Source organism: Schistocerca americana, chromosome 8 (assembly GCF_021461395.2).
Source record: "Schistocerca americana isolate TAMUIC-IGC-003095 chromosome 8, iqSchAmer2.1, whole genome shotgun sequence".
NCBI classification, from domain to species: Eukaryota; Metazoa; Arthropoda; class Insecta; order Orthoptera; family Acrididae; genus Schistocerca; species Schistocerca americana.
Window position 1 is genome coordinate 322017052 of NC_060126.1, and position 26599 is coordinate 322043650.

The 26599-nt window shown below is 38.5% G+C and overlaps 1 protein-coding gene across 1 annotated transcript in view; it reads right to left on the reverse strand.

Moving 5' to 3' along the window:
- LOC124545271 (rhomboid-related protein 2-like) overlaps window positions 1-26599 on the reverse strand; it is a 51618-nt gene that overhangs the window by 6022 nt on the left and 18997 nt on the right. Inside the window, exons 6-7 of the mRNA XM_047124153.1 lie at window positions 23949-24162; window positions 23711-23824 (exon numbers count right to left, since the gene is read on the reverse strand). Coding sequence (XP_046980109.1) covers window positions 23711-23824; window positions 23949-24162 — 328 coding nt within the window. The remainder of the gene's footprint in view (window positions 1-23710; window positions 23825-23948; window positions 24163-26599) is intronic.

Sequence of the window (26599 nt, forward strand, 5' to 3'; positions counted from 1 at the left end):
CTTGAATACTGCTCAGCAGTGTGGGATCCGTATCAGATAGGGTTGATAGAAGATATAGAGAAGATCCAACGGAGAGCAGCGCGCTTCGTTACAGGATCATTTAGTAATCGCGAAAGTGTTACGGAGATGATAGATAAACTCCAGTGGAAGACTCTGCAGGAGAGACGCTCAGTAGCTCGGTACGGGCTTTTGTCAAAGTTTCGAGAACATACCTTCACCAAAGAGTCAAGCAGTATATTGCTCCCTCCTACGTATATCTCGTGAAGAGACCATGAGGATAAAATCAGAGAGATTAGAGCCCACACAGAGGCATACCGACAATCCTTCTTTCCACGAACAATACGAGACTGGAATAGAAGGGAGAACCGATAGAGGTACTCAAGGTACCCTCCGCCACACACCGTCAGGTGGCTTGCGGAGTATGGATGTAGATGTAGATGAAACTCAAGAAGAATTGGCACGATTAGTGGGAGTGACACAACAAACCATTTCAAAATGTCTCAAGGCTATGGGCATGTTAAAGAAACAAGGAACTTGGGTCCTGTGTGAGCTGAAACCAAGAGACGTTGAATGACGTTTATGTTGCTTCAGAGGCAAAAACAGAAGGGATTTCTGCATAGCATTGTGACCGGGGACGAAAAATAAGTTCATTACGATAACCCTGAACGCAAAATATCATGGGGATATCCCGGCCATGCTTCCACATCGACGGCCTGAATATTCACAGCTCCAAGATCATGCTCTGCGTTTGGTGGGACCAGCTTGGCGTCCTATACTATGAGGTGTTAAAACCAAGAGAAACAATCACACGTGCTCGTTATCGAACACAATTAATGCATTTGAGCAGAGCATTAAAAGACAAATGACCGCAATACAGCGAGACGTACGATAAAGTGATTCTGCAGCAAGACAACGCTCGACCCCACGTTGCAAAAGAGGTCAAAATGTACTTGGAAACATTAAAATGGGAAGTTCTACCCCACCCGCCATATTCTCCAGACATTGCTCCCTCTGACTATGACCTGTTTAGATCAATGGTGCATGGCCTGGCTGACCAACACTCCTGATCTCATGAAGAAGTCACAAGTTCAATCGGTTCGTGGATCGCTTCAAAAGATGAACAATTTTTTCGACGCGGGATTCAGACAGTGCCCAAAAGATGGGAAAAAGTAGTGGCCAGTGATGAAAAATATTTTTAATGATACACATGTAACCTATTTGTTTCGTTAAAGCCTCAAATGCTGGGGAAAAAATGGCGGAAGCAAAGTTGTATATCTTGTATGACACCAATGTGAACTGACCCACACATCCACACACACTTCTACCAGACTAGGGTCAAAATTACTAGGTATTTAAAATATTTTATCTCTGATAATTAACACAAAAAGGTGAAAGATGCACTGTGTAATAAAGTACAATTCTGAATGAAAAATTCTACTTAAGCAAGAACAAAGTTTAAACAATTCACAGAATGGATCAGAGATGGGAACAAAGTTCAAATTGGAGATGAGTGGTGAAGGAAATTAGTTATGGACTTGTTCAGGGAATGATTCAGTTCAAAGTGATTTATGAAAGACCAGAGGAAACCTAAATCAGGATGGCTGGTTGGTATTTCATTCAATCGATCATGTTCTGCAGAACCCAACATGATGGAGAACCTTGATGGATGGAGAAAGAGCCATTGACAACATCCATTAAAAGATAGAAACTACCATCAATATTATGAAAAGGAAAGATGCTACTCACCATATAGTGGAGATGGTGAGTCACAGCTAGGCACAACAACAGGTCCGTCACAAATTAGCTTTCAGCCAGTAAGACCTTCGTTAGAATTAGACAGCAAACACACAAATACACACTCAAGCAAACGCAACTCACACACACGGCTGCAATTTTAGGCAACTGTGGCCACACTGTGAGCAGCAGCACTGGTGCATGGTGGGAATGGCAACTGGGAGGGGGTAAGGAGAGGAGGAGGCTGGGGTGGCGTGGAGGAGGGATAGTAGGGTAGGCATGGTGGACAGTGACGTGATGTTGGGGAGGGCAGAGGGTCAAGGTGGAAAGAGGGTAGAGCAGTTGTGTGCAGTCATCTAACCTCCCAACTGCACACAGCTGCCCTACCCTCTTTCCATCTCGTCCCTCTGTGCTCCCCAACATCATGTCACTGTCCGTCATGCCTATCCTATTATCCCTACCCCTTCCCATCCCAGCCTCCTCCTTACCCCCACCCATTCACCACTCCCATCATGCAACGGTGCTGCTGCTCACAGTGTGGCCTCAGTTGACTGAGACAGTACTCATATGTGTGTGAGTTGCGTTTGCGTGAGTGTGTATGTATGTGTTTGCCTTCCAATTCTGATGAAGGCCTTACTGGCTGAAAGCTAATTTGTGACAGTCTTTTTGTTGTGCCTATCTGCGACTCAGCATCTTCACTATATGGTGAGTAGCAAATTTCCTTTTCACAATATTGTTACATTCCATCCTGGATTTTCCATTGTTAGAAATTACTATCAGTTATATACACTGCGCTAAGGATAAACTATCATTAAACTGCTTTATTTGTGCTTAAAGCAAATGAATTGGAAAAATAAATGTAGCCTAAAAGCTAATGAAATTTTGTGTGCTATTATGCATGCCTCTCATCTATCAGCTGTCATGGTTTGATTAAAATTACTTGACATTTCATGCCCACAAACTTATGTCCCCCCAGTCAGAGATTGCAGCATCACACATGAACTGTTCGCTGTTGTCAATGTGGCTCAATTAAGTGCCAGTTGACTGGACGTTTCTTGTTTGACAATGTCAGCAGCCTATCTCGCTGTCAGTGGTCACAATGAGCAAAAACGCATTCTGTCCATGTTGCTAGCCCATGTTAACATACTTCAGAATGACACATTGATAGATGTTCTCTGGAACACCTTTCATTCTCTGAGAAACTTTGTTGGTTTTCGTGATTTTTAGGTTCACTATGACAGTGCCAAAAACACTTCACATACATGACTACAGTATTTTATGGACCTTAATTTTTAAACAATTTTTTAAAATGACTTTTTACTATTTTTATTTTTAGACTGCACAGCTAGACTACAAAAATCCTTAGTTTACAAAACCAAACTGACCTTCATATTCCCTGAAAATTTTCATTCGAACTTTCTTCTTCCTCCTATTCATCATCGTTGTCCTCTTTGTATATATATAAGATGTTCTTCACTGCCATAGAGACCATTACTTATGCCACTTTTCTTGAAAGATTCAACAGTCTTCTCTCACTCTACAGCATGACTGTTTTATCCACTGACATATTTGTTTGTTTGTAGGTCATTTTAAAGCTCTCTTCAGTGTGAATTAATGTTGAGTTTCACTCATCAGCCATTTGTTACATTCCTCTCTTGTATATACTCAAATGGTGTATTTATTGATACACCAGAATGTTGCAATTATGGAGTAAGTCCTCCCAGAACAGCAGCAGGCTCTGTATTTCACTGTCTCAATTTCTCTTTCACAGAATTTTTCAAGTGACTACTAAACTGATCTATCAAAGGAAGAGAACTCTCCTTCAATAAATCACCTTTCCTTATCTCCCACACTCTGTTAATCCATGCTTTCATACCAGCTTTGTCCATCCAACCCTTGTCATGTACATGAACAACACCTGGCAGAATTACAGAAGTTTTGGCACTGTTTTGGGCTTGAAAATGATCACTAGATTAAGTTTAGTACCACCAGCACAACATGAAAGAACAGCAGCAGTGTTTTTTTTTCTTTTTCTCCCATGTCCACTTGTTTTTATAGTTACTGTTTTAGCACTTTTCATGGCAACAGTTCTGTTATTCGGCACACCAAATGTCAGAGGAGTTTCATCCATAATTGCTATTTGGCTTAGTTCCATGCTGGTTTTCTTTCATTGCTGAATAGTAAAGTGATGGAAAGGTAATATTTTTTCTTTGTACTTTTGTGGCATTTTCTAAGATATTTTGGTTTTGGTTCGCACGCTAAGTCCATGATGCTTGATAAATTGTAGCACCAACCAACTCCACCCTCCACTATAGCACTGGCTTAATGATCGTGTATTTGAATCATTTTTGTATTAACTCTGATGCCATTTTGACAGTGTCCTTGAATCCATTTCAATACCTCATCACCTAGTTTTGGCCATTTTACATTCAATTCTCTATTTGAACATTTAGTCTTCTATTACCTTCAATTTATAGCCCATATCATATTAATACCCTTCATTTTTTTTCGATTATGAAACTAGCTCTTAATAAAAAACTGTATTGTTACCGATAATACAAATCACTTTCAATTCAAGTTCACTGGCACCGTAGACTGCAGCAACACATCACAGGCCAGACAGCGTTCCATGTCTGTGAAGGTGGGGCAGGAGGGAGACAGTGTTAGCAAGCTTGTGAATCACCGCAGCTCATGTTCGTCACATCTGTGCACTACTGCTACCAGTTGAATCCAAAATTACTATATAGAGATAGGTTTCCCGCAGCATCGAATATATGGACATTTTTAAGACTGGCAGGAATTTTCAATCAAACACTGGACATTTTTATATTACTTTCTAGTATAACAACAAAAACAATCAATTACTGATGAAATTATTTAATTGCATAGATAAAAAAAATCTACTCAGCAAGTGGCAGCAGAACACACACATAAACAACTGTTGTGATTGGCAAGTTTTTGGAGCCAGTGGCTCCTTCTTCAGGCAGAAGGGCTGGAGGGGAAGCGGGTCAGGGGACACTTACCATATGGATTGAGAAGGAAAGACTTTCCTTCTCATCCCATATGGTGTAAGTCTCCCCTGATCCGCGGTTCTGGGTGACTTTCCCAAAATCTCCACTTTTCCTAGACCTCTCCAGTTCTTTTCCTTCACCCTTCTTCCTTGCCCTTCATCCCTTCTGCCTGAAGGAGTCATTGGCCAAGAAAGCTTGCCAATCACAACAGTCTTATGTGTGTATTCTGCTGCTGCTTAGTAAATAGATTTTTTATCTATCCAATTAAATAATTTATGATATGAATATAATGGAGGGAAACATTCCACGTGGGAAAAATATATCTAAAAACAAAGATGATGTAACAAACAGCGTGCGCACGCACGCGCGCACGCGCGCGCACACGCACACACACACACACACACACACACACACACACACACACACACACGTCCATCCGCACATATAAAGACACAAGCAGACATTGTAAAGGCAACTGCCCAAACTCTTTGCCTTTTGTTTGGTAGGTTACATCATCTTTGTTTTTAGATACAATTAAATAATTTTTAGCATAAGATGCATCTGAATTTTGGAGGCAATTTTTTGAAGAAAAAAGTGTGTCTTATAGTCCATGAAATACAGTATGTTGTTTCCCCATGGCGTTGGTTCACTTGGTCTCTGGTTGTGTGCTCACCAAATTTTTTTCTCAAAATCCATCTAAAATTTTCCTAAGCTTTTGAGTTTTAATGTTTCTCAAATCACTGTGGGGCTGTACCAACCAAGTAAAAGTAGACATTAGAAAGACACACGTCATAATTTGGATACAGATAGCCGTACCGTAGGTGCAACCAACCACGGAGGGGTATCTGTTGAGAGGCCAGACAAACGTGTGGTTCCTGAAGAGGGGCAGCAGCCTTTTCAGTAGTTGCAGGGGCAACAATCTGGATGATTGACTGATCTGGCTTTGTAACATTAACCAAAATGGCCTTGCTGTGCTGGTACTGCGAACGGCTGAAAGCAAGGGAAAACTACAACCGTAATTTTTCCCGAGGACATGCAGCTTTACTGTATGGTTAAATGATGATGGCGTCCTCTTGGATAAAATATTCCGGAGGTAAAATAGTCCCGCATTTGGATCTCCAGGCGGGAACTACTCAAGAGGATGTCGTTATCAGGAGAAAGAAAACTGGCGTTCTACGGATCGGAGCGTGGAATGTCAGATCCCTTAATCGAGCAGGTAGGTTAGAAAATTTAAAAAGGGAAATGGATAGGTTAAAGTTAGATATAGTGGGAATTAGTGAAGTTCGGTGGCAAGAGGAACAAGACTTCTGGTCAGGTGACTACAGGGTTATAAACACAAAATCAAATAGGGGTAATGCAGGAGTAGGTTTAATAATGAATAGGAAAATATGAATGCGGGTACGTTACTACAAACAGCGTAGTGAATGCATTATTGTGGCCAAGATAGACACGAAGCCCACGCCTACTGCAGTAGTACAAGTTTATATGCCAACTAGCTCTGCAGATGACGAAGAAATTGAAGAAATGTAAGATGAAATAAAAGAAATTATTCAGATAGTGAAGGGTGACGAAAATTTAATAGTCATGGGTGACTGGAATTCGGTAGTAGGAAAAGGGAGAGAAGGGAACGTAGTAGGTGAATATGGATTGGGGCTAAGAAATGAAAGAGGAAGCCGCCTGGTAGAGTTTTGCACAGAGCACAACTTAATCATAGCTAACACTTGGTTCAAGAATCATAAAAGAAGGCTGTATACATGGAAGAAGCCTGGAGATACTGACAGGTTTCAGATAGATTATATAATGGAAAGACAGAGATTTCGGAACCAGGTTTTAAATGTAAGACATTTCCAGGGGCAGATGTGGACTCTGACCACAATCTATTGGTTATGACCTGTAGATTAAAACTGAAGAAACTGCAAAAATGTGGGAATTTAAGGAGATGGGACCTGGATAAACTGAAAGAACCAGAGGTTGTACAGAGTTTGTGGGAGAGCATAAGGGAACAATTGACAGGAATGGGGGAAAGAAATACAGTAGAAGAAGAATGGGTAGCTTTGAGGGATGAAGTAGTGAAGGCAGCAGAGGATCAAGTAGGTAAAAAGACGAGGGCTAATAGAAATCCTTGGGTAACAGAAGAGATATTGAATTTAGTTGATGAAAGGAGAAAATATAAAATTGCAGTAAATGAAGCAGGCAAAAAGGAATACAGACGTCTCAAAAATGAGATCGACAGGAAGTGCAAAATGGCTAAGCACGGATGGCTAGAGGACAAATGTAAGGATGTAGAGGCTTATCTCACTAGGGGTAAGATAGTTACTGCCTACAGGAAAATTAAAGAGACCATTGCAGATAAGAGAACCACTTGCATGAACATCAAGAGCTCAGACGGAAACCCAGTTCCAATCAAAGAAGGGAAAGCAGAAAGGTGGAAGGAGTATATAGAGGGTCTATACAAGGGCGATGTACTTGAGGACAATATTATGGAAATGGAAGAGGATGTAGATGAAGATGAAATGAGAGATACGATACTGCATGAAGAGTTTGACAGAGGACTGAAAGACCTGAGTTGAAACAAGGCCCCCGGAGTAGACAACATTCCATTAGAACTACTGACGGCCTTGGGAGAGCCAGTCCTGACAAATCTCTACCATCTGGTGAGCAAGATGTATGAAACAGGCGAAATACCCTCAGACTTCAAGAAGAATATAATAATTCCAATCACAAAGAAAGCAGGTGTCGACAGATGTGAGAATAACCGAACTATCAGTTTAATAAGTCACAGCTGCAAAATACGAACGCGAATTCTTTACAGATGAATGGAAAAATTAGTAGAAGCCGACCTCGGGGAAGATCAGTTTGGATTCCGTAGAAATGTTGGAACACGTGAGGCAATACTGACCCTGTGACTTATCTTAGAAGCTAGATTAAGGAAGGGCAAACCTAAGTTTCTAGCATTTGTAGACTTGGAGAAAGCTTTTGACAATGTTGACTGGAATACTCTCTTTCAAATTCTGAAGGTGGCAGGGGTAAAATACAGGGAGCGAAAGGCTATTTACAATTTGTACAGAAACCAGATGGCAGTTATAAGAGTCGAAGGACATGAAAGGGAAGCAGTGGTTGGGAAGGGAGTGAGACATGGTTGTAGTCTCTCCCCGATGCTATTCAATCTGTATATTGAGCAAGCAGTGAAACAAAAGAAAAATTCGGAGTAGGTATTAAAATCAATGGAGAAGAAATAAAAACTTTGAGGTTTGCCTATGACATTGTAATTCTGTCAGAGACAGCAAAGGACTTGGAAGAGCAGCTGAACAGAATGGACAGTGTCTTGAAAGGAGGATATAAGATGAACATCAACAAAAGCAAAACGAGGATAATGGAATGTAGTCGAATTAAGTCGGGTGATGCTGAGGGAATTAGATTAGGAAATGAGACCCTTAAAGTAGTAAAGGAGTTTTGCTATTTGGGGAGCAAAATAACTGATGATGGTCGACGTAGAGAGGATATAAAATGTAGACTGGCAATGGCAAGGAAAGCGTTTCTGAAGAAGAGAAATTTGTTAACATCGAGTATAGATTTACGTGTCAGGACGTCATTTCTGAAAGTATTTGTATGGAGTGTAGCCGTGTATGGAAGTGAAACATGGACGATAAATAATTTGGACGAGAAGAGAATAGAAGCTTTTTAAATGTGGTGCTACAGAAGAATGCTGAAGATTAGATGGGTAGATCACATAACTAATGAGGGAGTATTGAATAGGATTGGGGAGAAGAGAAGTTTGTGGCACAACTTGACTAGAAGAAGGGATCGGTTGGTAGGACATGTTCTGAGGCATCAAGGGATCACCAATTTAGTATTGGAGGGCAGTGTGGAGGGTAAAAATCGTAGAGGGAGACCAAGAGATGAATATACTAAGCAGATTCAGAAGGATGTAGGTTGCGGTAGGTACTGGGAGATGAAGAAGCTTGCACAGGATAGAGTAGCATGGAGAGCTGCATCAAACCAGTCTCAGGACTGAAGACAACAACAACAACAACAACAACAACAACAACAACAGTTTAATTCTTATATTCATTTCATTGGATCCTTGCCAGCATCTTCTCGAAACAGCTGGATGCGTGATGTTCAACTAACTCAGCAATGCTTTTGCATCAACTGGCATCTTAACAATGTAGGCAGTAATAAGACTGTAGGAGGTCAAACTGAAAGTAGTGACAATCAATTTTCAGTTCTCTTACTTTTTAGAGAAGCCAAGTACATCATCATAATCTACAGACTTTTCTCTCACTTTTCAACCCAGTCTCATTTCTTTGCACACATTTTCCCCATCATTCTGCAAGTTTAAAAACAGCCTTCTGATAGAACATTCTGCTGTATGAATACATGGTTGCACTTCTTTGTGAATATCCTCCACAGTTTTGTATTGTTGGCCTCACAACTGTCCTGTTACGGAATCAAAAAGATGGTAGTCAGAGGGTGTCAAATCATGACTGTAGGGACAATGCGGAAGAGTTTCCCCGCCTAAATGTTCCGATCTCCCTCATTGTGACACAGGCAGTGTGAGGACAGGATGTACATCATCCTGTTGCAGAACTATCTTTTTCAGGGTGCTTATTGCACAATGCATGACAGAGCTTCCAATGTGGCGATTTCATCTACTGCAACACAACTGTCTTCTCTAATGAGCTTTCCTTGTTGAATTCCTTGAAGGCAGTTCACAAACAACTGCTACGAGACTCATCTTGGATACTCGTTTTCCCAACTTGGGAATGCTTCACCCATCTAACACCGCTAGCACCCATGCAGACATCTCTATAGACACATTGAAATCTGAGTAAGTTTCATCAGCAGATTTTCCCTCTTTAACAAGGAATTCAATGATAGCGCACTGTTGAAACAAAACATCGATGACTGCTATTTTGGAAGTACTGCGCGTGATCACACAATAGATGGTAACAATGTCACAATATGACAGCATGTGGTGTAAAGACTGTAAATTAGAAGCCTGCAGTTGTCTTTGTTACATTGTTGTTATTTCAATTTTATCAATGGGTTGTTCATGACCCTCAGTATGACCCTCTTAGTGTCTGTACTCAGGTTCCTGCCTGTGAGAGTAACAGTTGTGAGAAGCAGCATTAGAGTCGTGGTGGTGTCACTACCTGAAGTATAATACATCAACACCAAACATAAATGGAGAATCCAGCCCAAACCCAGGTCCAGGTACTTACCCAAATGAAATGACACAATTTTAGAGACTTTACTGGTCTTCTACATATACGATTTTATGGAAATAGAATAAAGCGACAAGTGAAAATTTGTACCAAAGCCAGGAATCAAAACAGTGGCTCACACAACTGCATGGATTACTCTAGTGTGCCTCCCTCAAATGTAAATTCCCACTGCCATCCCAGTCTACTTGAAACTACCCCTTACACATGATCAGTGCAGTTGTCTGAACCGCTGTGCCAAGGTGACTTAGTGGCTAATGCAACTGTGTAGTAAGCAGCAGATCCAAGTTTGATTCCCGGCCTTGGTAGAAATTTTCACTCACTGCTTCAGTCTATAAACATAAAATCACATTTGTACAAGACCAGTACAGTTCTGAAATTATGTCATTATATATCATAGGTGTTTAAAGATAAATAACTGTATGAGGCAAGAATCAAACAAATGACCTGCACGTTACCAGTCAGTGATTATAACTACTACATGACACTAGATGACACACAGCAACAGTAGGTAAAGGCACACAACCTGGAAATGTCTGGAACAAGAATACACCAAATACATTAATTAATGGGAGTCAAAACACAATGTGCCAAAAATGTATCTACGTAGGTGATGAATATTTGAAATGGCCTGTGACAGAGCATGGTGAATTCTCCCCATCTGTTATGTTATCAATCCATGACAATAATTAATTCTACTTTATTTTCCCTAATATTCTGGTATGTTTCCAATACTGTTTTATAAGTAATATGAGGTGTATGCACCGATAATACAAAAGTGTAATTAAGTTTCCCCCTCATTTAGATTTATTATTCATTTTATTCTTCTCACTGCACTGATTCCAGGAGTAACAATAGTTTGGCTTTATAGCATGGTAATTAAAGGTTACAATTAAATAAAATTAACATTACAGTTCAACACTTGTAGAATTTTGCGAGATAATCAGCGTAGTTCTATATAATGACAAATACCCTTCAAAAACTAAGCATCCCAAGTTTATAGTGACATATTTTATATCTTATGTAATAATTAACATCAAAGTCATAAACAGCCCCATTTTCCTTCACTGATTTCAGCATAACCACTGTTACATTCTGATCTTTGACTACATATTTTTGTTGCCTTAATGTTACTGTACAGAATTACATACAGCACTGATTAATTAATTCACCAATTAATAATTTCATGTAATTTAATGTATTTCCAACATGGCACTCTTACATGCAAATAAGGATATTCAAATTGCATAAGAATCGTATTGTCCATGGTGTTTTTCCCATCACACAAAATTGGCAGTTTGTGATTAAAAAGCTCATGAGTTAAGACCTATGCTGCATGCACTCTCAGTTTTGGCTCATACCATAGGCATGCACATTCTGTAGACAAAAATATGTGCACAGGACATCCATGAAACTAAATAATTTTGATGTTTAATAGCTTTTGAACAATTTTAGTACTTCAAATTAAGGAAAATTTTAACTGAACTGTGTTGCTGATATGTGGACTTGATTAATTTAACTATCAAAGTGTAATCTTTTTCTTTAATAAACTGCCACAGGACAGTGTTAAGTTTGAACCATTACATTGGCACAAGTAAAGGGTGAACTGTTTTTGTTCCACAATTGAACAATTAATTTTCTCACAGTAGCTGTAGGGATGATATAGGTCAATGTGCTTATAAATTTTTGTAGTTAACACGCTGATCACCATTCCTAATAATCGAACTTCGTGAAGAATAAATGTGTGTGTTAATGCAATCTAAATTACGGTGTCACCAGCGTCTTTCATCAAACACCATCCCACACTCGTTTAGACTTTCAACTTCACAGTGATCAAGAGTGGTGCCACCAAACAAAAGCAAAGAGAAGCAAGTCAATTCCACTACAGACTCAAGAGCATAAAGAAAGGCATACAGTAAGTTGACCTACTGTCACAGTTTAATTCTTCATTCTAATGAGTGAAATAATTGGGTGCACAATAACAACTTCAAGTTCCCAGTTTGCAATAGGTCCTGATCACAGGACAATTTTTGTAAAGTTTTGAATATATTGTTTTCTGTTTCTGACACCCAAATTTTAGCTGTTCTGTGGAATGTACTATCAGCAAGCTTCACTGTTACAGTACTGAGTGAGGTGATCACGACATGAATGTTTTCTCACCAAGATGGGCTATTTGTTGCCCCAATGACTTGGCTATGAGATAACAGCTTTTGATAGGGGATAATGATTCTGTGAACACTTCTGCTTGGTGGCAAAAGACACACACTGTGCTTGTCTAATAATTGTACAATATTTCTCCCATAAATATCCCTGAATATAGCACTGCTGTCAATGTAGTACTGGAATGGCTAATGAGTTAATTCACATCAATTACTGATAATAAGTGAAAATCAAGTTGTTAATGAGTAAATATATGACTAAAAGAATGGACACCTTGATTGATCCAGCAGCCATTTAAAAATATTGTTCAAAGTTTTCACTTACATTAGTTGCATTTGGGAATTTAAATGTATCAATGGCAACAGCTGAAAATTGGTGCTGGACCAAGACTCCAGCCCAGATCTCCCACTTTACATGATCTGTTGCCTTAAACTGCCTCTGCCATCCGAACACACTCCCCCCCCCCCCCCCCCCCCCCAGTGCTGAAGTCCCAGCTTGTTACTCACTAATGACATAGTATCATGTACCCACGAAATGAAACCCTTACTCGTATCAATACAGTGAAAATGAGTAATGATCCTTTCCTTCAGTGTGGATGCACAGCAAGCCCGATCTCTTAAGGGAACCAGGATACATGAGTAAGGGGTTCATGGGTATGTGGCACTGTCAGTAGTATGTAACAGGCAGGCAATTTGAGTCATGGTGGATGGAAGTTTGCTAGGATGTTAAGGTAGTTAGAACGACCACTCATGTAAAGTGGGAGATCCAGTTTTGAGTCACACTCAGACACAAATTTTTACATGTTAGCATGAATACATTTCAGTGCTCAAATATAGTTAGCATCAATGAAAGCTCTGAACAATGTATCTTACATAACTGAAATGATTAATAGATGTTTGTATATTTATGAGTCCAATACCACTTTTGGTTATATTTCTGATACCACTTTTGGTTATATTTCTGCGATTCTTGGTTTTTGAAGGGGAGTTTGGTTTACTAACAAGTTTTTCAGTTATTACTATTCATTCATTGTGTTTAGGTTAATGAGAACATCTGCTAGGTTTTTGTGCAGAAATACAAGAACTACAAAAAGTTAAGTCATCTCAATACTTTTTTAGATCCAGTTCAAATAAAAATGGTTATATTTCATTAAAAAAATAATCCAATGCAACAAATCAATAAATAAGTAGTAATTTTCTTCTCAACGTTCAGAATCACAGCACATACATACTAATATGAATACTTAAACATTGTCACTGCTATGATGGCATTACAGTAGGTTTGTAACAGTTTTCTGTTCTGGAAGAAGCCTGTTCTGATGATTAAGAGTTACATATAACAGTTTTATGAATGTATTTAAAAGATTATGTGAATTTTACTCTTTGACTGTAAAAACTGACTTGTTAAAGTGCACACATTGAGTTATTTTGGGCCAGCACAGCTGAGGAATTTGGAGGCACTGCAACCAGTGGCTTATGAATTTGCCAATAGCATATATTTCCACATACATCAAACATATGGAGTTTGAAAGCAGCCATGATGTGTGCATAACTGACTGTGGCAAGCAGCATTCAATTCTGAACACTAATTGTAATCTAATGGGTGCTGTAACCAGTATTATCTAACAACTACTAATGTGCAGTGCATCAATAGACTGTGTTAGTAATTGCTTCTAATGAACTGGTGGTCCACAGTGGTTTGTGTTTACTGTATAATTTTATAGACCTTAAACAAGAGTATATTGTCAGTGGAGAGTTGGCTTTCTAGATTGTGTGTATCCTGATTAGCACCACCGTCTTACTGGTCAGTTGCACCAGCAGTAGTCGCTGTTACTACTAGCATTGTTTTCTGTTTCTAATACTGAGCCATTTCAGGTTAGTTTCTGAGGTACTTCTTGTGCAATGAATGTGCCAGTCAACTGAGGTTCATGTACCAAGGAGTATGTAATGGCAGTTTTCAGATGAAAGACACCAAACTCCTGCAAAAGATTGTTGTATATTGTATTTATCTTCTTTAATTGGTGTCAATTTTACACATAGTAAATTTTAGATTTATTTGGACTCTTCATAATTCTGAATTTGCTTGCACAGACATGTTGTTCTATGTTATAACATACTGGCCATGGTGCTAAATTAAAATAAATATTGTCTTATCATTCCTTTTTTATCACATTTTTTAAGCAATATGTAAGCCAGGAAGCATACTATTCAATTGAAATCAGTTTAATGTCAGTAACTTATTGTTCAGAACAAATAATATTTACACCTGTATAATGATATTTACTGACATTATCAGCAGATGGATGAATGTTTTACTGTTAACCTGAACTCAATCAATCAGTCACCCTTTTTGCTAAGGATACGTACTTCACATACCAGTATGGAGATAACTTGCACCATGAGAGGAACAAGGGCAACTTTAGAAAGTAAAAAAGAAAAATCGACCACTAAGCAGGTGAGGTAGGAATGGATCATCTTTTTATACATCCCCGAACATAAACCATGTTAAAAGTTACTGAATTTGTTGTATAATTTATATACAGTATAACGTATAATACTTCAGTAGCACAATGCAAAGATGCACGCTGTTACCCACACCCATCCACAGGGAGGGTCAGACATCACGAGCTATGCTTACCCAAAAAAATGGCAAGGAAGTGAAGGATGACAGCTAATGTTGAATAAATTAATATTGTAACTGATTTAGTTTCTCAAAATAATTGTTTGACATATTTGAGATAAAATGGAAGTACAACTGAGCATAAAAGGTAAAGGGGGAAATTAAAAATTAGAAAAATAGATCAAATAAAATGAGAGATTTTTGATATTAGAACATTGTAATTTAGATGAACAAAGCATACCTAGTTTTGGTAAACATAAATTAAAAGCAAATTTCTGAGACTACTGTGGGAGTAATTTTGAATAACACATTGCTTTTCCTGCCTGTACATATAAGGAAATGTCATCATTATTTTCTACTTTGCATTGCTTTTATTCCTCAGAGTGAAAACTCCCATTCAAGTTTTACGGTTAATCAGAGTTAGATAGTTACAAGTTTGATGGATCATTTGCATAATAAATCATAATGATGTGGAGTGAGTCATTTTACATTCACGTCACAAATTAATTTGAAAATGTGGTCTCACACTGAATATTCGTAAGCATTTTATTTTATTTTATAGATGTGAGTTAGCAATTAGTACCCACCCCTTTTTACACATTACAACAACAGACATTCTTCTACAGAATTGAAGTAGTTGTCAAGAAGTAACTTTTTCAGTTTGTTTTCAAATTTTACTTTGCTTTCTTCCAGACATTTTGTATCATCGATTGCATGATCATATATTTAGGACACTGCCATTGTGCCCCTCTTTCATGCTGAACACAACCCTAATGTGTACTAATTAATGTCATTTTCCCTTCAGGTATTGTAATTATGTACATAACTGTTCTTTTTTAACAGTAGCAGATTATTTACAATGAACTTCATGGGGGCGAAAGAATATACTGTGATTCTGTAATCAAAACGCCTAACTCTTTAAACAGATTTCAGACAGTGGGTGAGCACCACAGTTATTCTTACAGCACATTTTTGAGAAATGATCTGCGACTCAGCATCTCCACTATATGGTGAGTGGCAACTTTCCTTTTCATAATATTGTTACATTCCATCCTGGATTTTCCATTGTTTGATTTGAACCGAGCATATTGTGTCTTTTTAAACCAGAATGTGAACATTCACAGAAAAACAGTCAATGATACATTTCAGAACATTGTTTACTATTTCTTCTGTTGCTGCACATATGCTTGGACTGATTACAATACTAGTATTATCCACAAATGGTTCAAATGGCTCTGAGCACTATATGGGACTTAACTTCTGAGGTCATCAGTCCCCAAGGACATCACACACATCCATGCCCAAGGCAGGATTCGAACCTGCAACCGTAGCAGTCGCGTGGTTGCAGACTGAAGCGCCTAGAACTGCTCGGCCACTCTGGCCAGCCTTTATCCACAAAAACAACCAATTTTGCTTGTTGCATATTAGAAAGAAGATAGTTTACATATATGAGGAACAATGTAGGAACTGAGATTGAGCTTTGGGGAACCATGTATGTGATTTTTCCACAGTCAGAAGAAACTCCCATGATTACATTAGTTGAATTACTAGGTTCAGCTTTCTGCATTCTTTTGGTTAGATATGACATTGTCCATTTTGTCTATACCATCAATTCCATAAAAACCTCAGTTTATCCAAGAAGAATGTTGTATTCACACAGTCATATGCTTTAGATACATCACAGAAAATACCAACCAAAGCGGTTTTGTTTCTTGGTGCTTGTAAAATTTAGTGAGTGATGATGTAAATGTCATTCTCAGTACAGCATCTCTTCTGAAACCCAAATTGTGATTTATTGAGGATATTATTGTTCCTAGGCAGGATACTACTTTAGAATACATCACGTCAAAAATTTTGAAAAATTATGTCCGTAGTGAAATGGGTCAGTGTTTATCATCACCTTTCCCACCATCTTTGTTATAGAGGGGATTACCAATGGAATATTTGAATCTCATTGGAAAAATGCATTTATTTATGATGCATTATATATTTAAGATAAGACTTATGATTCAGTAACAAAGCTTTAGCACTCTGTTGAAAACACCATACACCATCAAATCCAAAAGAGCATTTATTTTTGAGAGAATATGTAATTTTCTTAATTTCAGATGGAGAAATTCGTGATACATTCATATGGCTGCATTTACAAGAGTTGCTTTTTCAATGTACTTCTGTGATTTTTCGCTTGAAGTGTTTGTCCCTATGCTTTCTACTATTTGCCGCCTGTGACTGATCATTTATGGCCCTTCCACTCAATTCAATACTGATGTTACCCTGTTCTCTGGCTGGTTGTCCTGCCTCTTGTTTCACTGCATTCCGTACAGCAATAAATCTGTTGTTGAAATTACTGATTTCTGATGATGTGCATGTTCCTTGAATTTTTACTAACTTTTCTTAGTAATTTTGAGTAGTTTTTGTAATGTGCAACTACTGCAGGATCTTGACTTGTTCTTGCCAGCAGATGCATTTCCCTTCCTAAGATACTTTAATCCCTCTAGTGATTTTTTACATGACTGTTTAACGTCTTCTATGATTACCTTATGTGGAAAGCTACTTTCAAATAATGATATGAATTTATCATGAAACAGATTAAATGACACTGTCTGGTTCATTATATATTTCATCCTAGACCATCCCTCATAAACTATTCTTAAAAACACTTGTTCTGGAGTCATTAATTATTCTAACTGATTTGCACTGAGGAATATCAATATCGTAAATTCCAGCTTTTCTGAATTGTGCAGGTATGAACACACTGCAATAAATCCTACATTCCCATAATCTCCCTGGCTTCAACCTTCACAAGTCCCTATGCTTCACCCAACTAATCCCTTTCCCTGCTTCCACTCCAGCACTACGCAGTCTTCTATTACACCAATGCACCCACTGGTCTTTTTCCCCTCCTCTAATTCTCTCCTTTTCACACCCCCCCCCCCCCCCCCAAAAAAAAGGGGAAATAACCTTTCAACTAAACTCAGCTACTCTACACTTTCCCCATCAAGGGGCCTTGCATGCCCCTACAAGCAGCACTATACCACCCCCCTTTGCCTACCCAGTAACCCTTCCCCTCCCCAACCCAACTTCCTCCACACCACCACCCACAGATTGCTTCTTCCTTTAGACGCAGTTGCTAGCAATCCAATCTTAGTGGCTAGAGACAGAGAGTGTGTGTGTGTGTGTGTGTGTGTGTGTGTGTGTGTGTGTGTGTGTCTGTGTGTGTCTGTGTGTGTGTGTGTGTGTGTGTGTGTGTGTGTTTGTGTGTGTGTGCGTGCATGTGTAAGTAAGACCTTTTATCCAAAAGCTCAAATGTATAGCAGTCTCTTTGTTCTCCCTGTCTGTGCCTCAGTGTCTCTTCCACATGGTGAGCAGCACTCTATCCTTCTCATAATACTGTCCATTATTCCATTCTGGATTTTCCATGGTTTGATAATTCCTCTGTTTCAATGACAAAATGAGGTGTATAATCAATGTAGTAATTGGGATTTTATGTAAATATTAATTTTTAGCTCTATTTCCAAATCATTATTTTTGCATAGAGTACTTTTATAACACCACATTTATATATTCTCACTGTAGAAGCTACATTTACTTTCTACACGTTAATTTTATGAATCCCCTTTAACCAGTTTTTATGTAAGCCATGCTCAACTAGTATTACAGAGATAATGGTGTATAAGATGTATGGCAATGTAAACTAGAGGACATTGCAAGACAGATTTTGATTTGAGAATGAGAGCAACACTAAACCAAAAGATGACTGATAAAAGAGCTAATAATTAAAACAGTGGAAAAGTGTGTAGACAAAAGAGAAACTGCTTAATATTTTTCAAACAAAATCTATGTAGTAAAAACAGGAATGTACTTTTATATAAAAAGCCCCATGGACTATAAACAAACTATTACTACTAACCTTGTTGTGGAACGACCTGCAAGACATTTCAGCATTTTCATTTGTGTTTTCTTAGAGATGTTTCTTAAGTGAACTGATGTAAGAAAGTGCATGCAGAGACTATTTATTGTTTATATGACTGTTATCTCAAGACTGTGTGTTAATATAGTCAACATACAAAAATGGCTTAAGTTTTAAATCAACAGCTATTATCTGATGTTTTCTCTCATCACGTATGTATCATTCTGTACTATGTTGGATTACACTTACAATTTTACCATACTGTCTTTATTCTTTTGGTACTTACATGTTAATTAGCAAATAGTCAAGTTTCTTGTGAAAAGTTTTCAGTACTTCATTTTAGTTTTCAACCTTTTTAGGTTCAAGTTAATTAAAATACAACACCAATTTTGAAACTTCACTTGGCTAAACAAAGAAACAAAATTATCACTTATAGATCACCTGTAGGGTCATCCTGGATTATTAATATTTTGCATATTCATTCGGAGATAAATTCTAATCATATCTTGTATATATTCACACATTTGTAATTTACTAAACAGAGGTGACTTTGTGCATTTCAAATGATCAAAAATTCAAAATTTTATGTAGTTGGTTGTTTTGTATTTTGCTTCTATTGTAGACACAAACAATAAAAAATTTTACAACATTTGTTACTTTGCATACGGAACAAGTTACACAAGGAAATAAATGCTCAGTTTATAATATGGTTTGTTAATTAATACATTTGTCTTTTTTCACATATCACAGTACCATGACTGGTTGTATGCAAAAATCTACATTGTGAAACAATTCTTCTCATAAAATACGTTCTTTCACAACTATACAGGGTGACCATATTTTCCGGAGATAATACGTGTCTTAGGGTCACAAAATGTGATGCATATATCTCATACAACATTCTGTGAGTGGAAATCAATTTTTGAAATTTTTCAGTCAATGGTGGCTCCTTCTGGCAGAAGGGTTGAAGGGGAAGGAACTGGATGACAAAAAAGAGGGACTGGCAAGGTTTAGAAAATGAAGGGAGCTTGGGGAAGTTGCCCAAAAGCTCAGGTCAGGGTGTATCCCATGATCCTAGGTTCTGGATGACTTTTCCAAACTCTCCTCATTTCCTAAACCTTGTTAGCCCTTTTCTTTCACTTCCTTCCTTCCTTCCTTCCTTCCCCTTCAACCCTTCCACCAGAAGGAGTCACTGGCTCTGAAAGCTTCCAAATTTCACTGCCTTTATATGTGTGATCTCCTAACACTGCTTAATTAGTAATTTTTTATCCATCCAATTACACTACATTTTCAAAAACTGACTATGACAGGTTTGTAACAGGGTTGGTTTTCTCTTCTGGAAGAAGGCTGTTGTGTCATATTAAGAGCTACATATAACAGTTTTAAAAATCCAGTTACAAGATTACGTAAATTTTGCTCTGTGACTGCAAAAACTAATTTTTTAATGTAGTGATGAAGGAATGTTGTCAAAATAAAATTTAAAGTGGAATAATGAAATGGTGCTTCAATCATGAAAGTACAACCCAGACCTGATTATTTCAAAGTTATTCTGCACATGTATCTTCTATCTGCTGCTGTCAGAATCAAGATAAGTAGCTTTTTTTTTTTTTATCACCTCTAGGATAAGACTATCATCAATACTGCATATAAGTCATTTTACACATCATATGCAATTTACAAACTTTCATGATTTTGATTTCATTACAGTAAGCATTGCAGTAGGTAGGCAGAGTGCTTACAAGGATAAAATATTATCACACACTTCGAATAGCAACATTCCATGGTTACCATTCTCAGCTGTCAGCGCAGAGTATACATTGGTCATAAAATGTAGGAATGTTTTAATTTACCTGTGCTTCAACTAAAAAAAAAAAAAAAAGAAAGAAAGAAAAGAAACTAATCTATAATAGTTATCATAAAGTAGGAATTATTAATCTCAACCGCCACATGTGCTTTCAGTTGTCTTAGGTAATGCAGCTGCAGATACTTGAGAAGAAGGCACTAGTGCACATACTTGCTCTGGAGCCTGGAACCTATATTTGATCCTCATCGACTTTAACGTAGACTCCCTACCACAGTGCAAATGCATGGCATGTTATAAACAAAAATTTTTAAAAAAAATCAGATTCTAAGTAGTTTCTAACATAGAACATTGACCGTCATACAACATCATTTTACCAACTGAGACTCAATGACGTAACACCTGAAACTGTTACATCATCATTAACAAGCCGTATTCTTACATCCTTTCCATAAAGTTCACAGCTTCTCACTTCCAACGAAAGAAGAGACAACAGTAGCTCTCAAAATTGCAATGAATACAGTCATTGAAGGTATAATGAGCTGCTCCTTTAATTCATCTGCTAAAGTGGCTACCATATTTAAAAAAGTATATACACAGATTGTGTCATCTTCAGTACACTGTGTAGATGTCATAATGATGTCACACTTTTGATTTCTCAACATACTACAATGTCCTCTGTTGCACTGGACTGAGGGCATATCAAAACACGAATAGCGGGCATTTGCAAAGCACTGAGTTAACGGAGAATGATAATCAAGGTGTTGAACCGTGCTAAGCAGACTACAAACAAAAGCCTCTGCCCAAAAGCAAATTGGGCCCATGCCTTTTCCCAGGTTTTCAGGAAAAGTCAAAAATTCCCTAAATTTTTCTTGTTTTCCAGGGCACTGGGCATCCTGACAGTTCAAAAGAACTAAAAGTGACAATCTTTATACAAAGATGTGAGTTTCTCTTTTTAGTAGGCACCCCAGCTTCAACTTCCTGACCCTGTTAGTTTAAATGACTACTTTATTAAGCACCACTAGCTAGCTGTGTATGCCTAGTTTGTGGATACTTATGTCATGTCCATTGATTACAGTGCCATACATAACTGTGAAAAGCATGAGATATCTGTTTTCTACTACTTGGAAGGATGTTTGGTCCACAACCAATGTGTAACAGAGTAGGTACCATACTTAAACTAATTAGTAGTACTAAAAAGTTCTCCCTTAAACTAGCATCCTCATGAAGGCTAACTTTCTTAAAAGATGTGAATAATCCAACAGTTTTAAGAATTTTAGTTCCATTCATGTGAAACTAGTAGGGAAAGCATAACGGAAAAAGATCATTTTAGTCCAATCTGCCAGGATCTGTTAAGAAAGTAAACCACTTGTCTCTCATTCATAGAGACATTGCCTTGTATAGAATTTATTAGTGCAATTCCATGAATGGTCCACAAAGTGGGACTTCCACTTCCGGTATGATGAAAATCAGACACAGGGTGGTAAATGTGTATGTACCACCTATTAATCAACTGCAATTGAGAGAGTGGCTTTCCTAATCTTTTATTGTTGTTTTCACCCTGAAGTTTCAAGGTCAGTTTATATTAGGTCTGAAAGTGATGTCTAGGTCAATACAGAAAAATAAAGCAATAAATTTGTGAAAACAGATATTCAAAATTGTACAGTTATCAGTTGTTATGTTGCAAGTAAATGAAGGGACATTTAACACTGTTTGAAAGGCAGGAGAGGTATGGCGACTGCTAGAAAGAACATGAAGGATTGGAGGACAACAGGGAGTGGAATGTTACAGTCAAGATGATTAAGTTAACGACTATTATTTTTTCAAACATTTGTTCTGTTACTACAATACTGAATGAACTTAAGAACAGTGCCTTGCAGAGGTGAAAAACATCATTACCATATTACTTATAGGCAGAGGCTATAATGTGTGGAAACAAGTTGACAAATTACGTTGGATACAGATAAACTGAGTTTGGGCAAGGTAAAAACACTTTAAAACACTGATGGGATTGCTGCAAGCAGACACATAGTTTAAGAAAGGCTCTTGGAAGATATAACATAGAAATAAACATGGGGAGGGGGAGAAGAGAACAGACAGAGAGAGAGAGAGAGAGAGAGAGACAGAGAGAGAGAGAGAGAGAGAGAGAGAGAGAGAGAGAGAGGGAGGGAGGGGGGGGGGGGGGGAGTCAAGCTATACAGTGCTTTTTGTTGATCCCTCATGAGCTCTCATGGAATGTTGCATACTAGCCAGCATCACTGCCCTTGCCACATTCATTTGTCAACTGGAAAGTTATTTTATTTGAACTATAGTGCAATTTTCTGGGGTGTTAAGTATGTATGTGCCACCTATTAATCAGCTGCAGTTGACAGAGTGGCTTTCCTAAGCTTTTGTTGTTTTTTCACCCTGAAGTTTCATTGCCATAAAAATGATCTGACACAAGAACTATGAGCAAGAGGCCAAAGGTGAAATACATCTACAGTTAGTGACTTCTCTTAAGAGTCAAACAAGCAGGAAGAATCATGCACTGCTTTAAAAAGACTTTCACTGTAGCACAGGCCAGATTAAATCTCTTTGTGAGCTTGATGCAGTGTGTATTTTGGAGACCCCTAGATTAACACATTAGTTGCAGTGGTTGACATAATTTCATGAGTGGACTGAATACCAGTAGCAGAACATACAGCTTGTGTTGGTCGACATTATATAATATGGCAGTTCTCCAGGCTCAAGGACAATAATTTTATGATTAATTCTTTTCTTTAACATCATTAGGCTGCTGTAAATCACACAACAGTACACCCATGTGTTTTCAATATCAGAAGTTAATTAAACCTAATGGTTGGTACAGACCATTAATCTCAATCCAACTGAGCATCTCTGACAATTTATAGTATGTACTGGATCCAAGATCATTCCCGGCTATGAAGACTAAAGAAATGTACACCATAAATTCAAGCAAAAGGGAAATCCCTGCAGTTAGTACAAGGTTCATCCACAAGAACAGAAAATCTGAAGTAAAACACGAAGACATTATCACTGTCTACTTAAGCAACTGCCTGTACTTATGTGCCGTATTGTTTTTAGTGATACTGTAAAAGTATGCTAGCATGTAACATATGTCTTTATATATTTTATTGCCCATTCAACAAACCTAACACACAAGAAATAAAAAAATTTGATGATCAGACATCATTAGGATGTAATAACAGAAAAATTAATGTCTGTATTGTACTAAAAAATTACTACTTACCTGTGTTTTTTCCTTAAGGACATAACGATTGTAGACAGCAGATCCAATATCACTACCAGCAAGGATAAAAAATACAAGAGCCTGCAGAATCGCAAACTTCATCTCATTCCAGTTCTGGCAAAAATACAAGACATACAATTAATCTATCTATTTTCAAACATACAAACTCACAAAGCAATATATTCACATTAACTGGTGTATAAATACTACTGGAGGTTTCTGAGACAAGTTTACTAACCATTATTATTGTGGCCACATGTGCTGTAATTAGAGCGTATACACCACCTGATGCACCTGCTAAGTAAACACTTGGATCAGACACAGAGGTCCCCAATGAACCAGCAATTACTCCAGCAAAATAAACTATCAGAACTCTCCATCCATGATGCACCATTTCTAATGGTATCCCAAGAAGTATCTGGACTAGAAGATTTGCAATCAAGTGGAATGGACTGAAAAGAAGACAATTACCCATTAGAGCAACCAGCACATATGGGGTAATTAAAAAAAAAAAAGAGTACTTTCTAGGCTGATTTTAGCATGCAAATAGTGTATAATAGTGTATGTGTGCGCTGGAAATTATAACCGTTGCCCACACAGGTGGGTGTATGTGGGTGTGGGGGGGGGGGGGTGGAGGGGGGGCTGCATACAGACATGTAGAGTCAGAGAGAGAGAGAGAGAGAGAGAGAGAGAGAGAGAGAGAGAGAGAGAGAGAAGCATAAACAGGTTCCATGCAACCTTAAAGCAACCTTCACATAATTACAGTGAAGCTGTTACTGCATGAATAATGTTCTAAGATACCAGGGAGTTTAAAGTTGAAGTGATTAGATGATAATGATGATGTTTGGTTTGTGGGGCACTCAACTGTGCAGTATCAGTGCCCGTACAAATTCCCAGCCTTTTCTCAGACCAATCTCACCACTTTCATGACTGATGATGAAATGATGAGGACAACACAAAAACCCAGTCATCTCGAGGCAGGTGAAAATTCCTGACCCTGCTGGGAATCGAACCTGGGACCCCATGGCTCGGGAAGCGAGAACTCGACCGTGAGACCACGAGCTGCGGACTTTGAAGTGAATAGTACATCATAGTTGTGAACATAGAATATTTGATCATGTTAGTGCTGGTGAAATACATTTGAACTTCACAACCTTGCTTTCCAAGTTGTTGATATGTTAATTTGCTTTGCTGAGAGTGTTGTTTACTGCTGAAGAGTTTATTGATGTCATTGCATCACAGAAGCATCAGTCTGATTTGAAAGAAGGTACACTTCTTACTGTAAAGAATTTTCTTCCAAGACAGAAATGTTCTTTTGCTAATGCAGCATTTATTCCATTTGCAAGAACTTTTGAAACATGCCTTTTCGTCCATTGTCTCTGATTTTCTGTTGCACCAGTGAAGTCCCATCGCATCGTGCAGTGGGCGAGGTAAATCACACAATGTATTGCTCCACAGACTTCCACTGAAATGTTTGTTGGGAGACCTGGATAATTTTTATACTCTGCTACAAGTATGCCACCAATCTAAATAATGGTCACCATCCTTGTTTTCTTATGTGAGACAGAGTTAAAACAACTACTTCCTCTATCCCACTAATCAATGTCCTGTAGTCATCTGATCCTGTCCAAAAGCTCCCAACTTCAAACACTGGATTGGACAATGAACTCCATAGTCAGCCACTTTGTCATCAATTGGTTTCCACTGTATTCTCAGGAAACCATAGGATCACATTCCACAGTCAAGAGGATGACACATCCACATTCATATCTACAAAAATACTCCGCAAGTCACCGAATGTTGTGTGGTGAGGGAGGGGTTTGGTTGGTTGGTTGGTTTAAAAGAGGGGGAGGGACCACACTGCTAGATCATTGGTCCCTTGTTCCGATTAAAATAATTCCACAAGGGTGGTAGTAAAATAATTGAGATATACAAAGCACAGCTGGAAGAAAGCAGAAAACCACAAGAATGATAAAGGGGTAACAAACACAAAAATGGACAATATCGGGCAAGAAAAACACAGAGAGATGCAATAAACATGTAGAAGAGTTCAAAACAAGAGAGCGGATTAACATGGCTGGCTGACCATGCGAATGAAACAGAGAAGCCAGCCACTCTGCAATGCATTAAAACCTCCACCCTATAAGCACTAGGGTGGAGGACACAGAGGGACAAAGGACATGTGCTAAAACTTGGATCAAATGGTAATACCCACCTCACAAATAAAACGTAGAACTAAAGCTGATGTTGAGGCACTGCCACCCAACACCAATGGTAGGGTGCTGAGAAAGTTAGGACAACTGATTCCCTGCGAGAGGAGTGCATGGAAGACTTCCACAAATTTTTAGTCTCCTTAATGACACGAAGTTTGTTGTGCATACTGTTATACCATTCCGTCTCCCAAAGCCGAAAAACCCTGCGGCGTAAGACAGAACGCAGGTCAGTTTTGGAGATGCCCATCTCCATAGCATGTTTGGACAGCCCGTTGGCAAGTTCGTAGCCTGGGATTCTGACGTGTCCTGTGGTCCACACAAACACCACTGAACAATGGGGCCATTCCAGGGTATAGATGGACTCCTGAATGGATGCTACCAAAGGATGGCGAGGATAGCACTGGTCAATAGCTTGGAGGCTGCTCAAGGAGTCAGTACACAGGAGAAATGACTCGCCATGGCATGAGCAGATGTGCTAAAGAGCATGAGATATGGCCACCAGCTCTGCAGTGAAAACACTGGAGTCATGTGACAAGGAGGGCTGTTCAGTATGTCCGCCATGAATACACACAAAGTCTATGTGTAAACCACTTCATGGCCCCGGTACATGTTGAGAATCGATAGGAAGTGATAGTGAAGAGCCGCAGGGTTAATGGAGTCCTTAGGGCCATGCGAA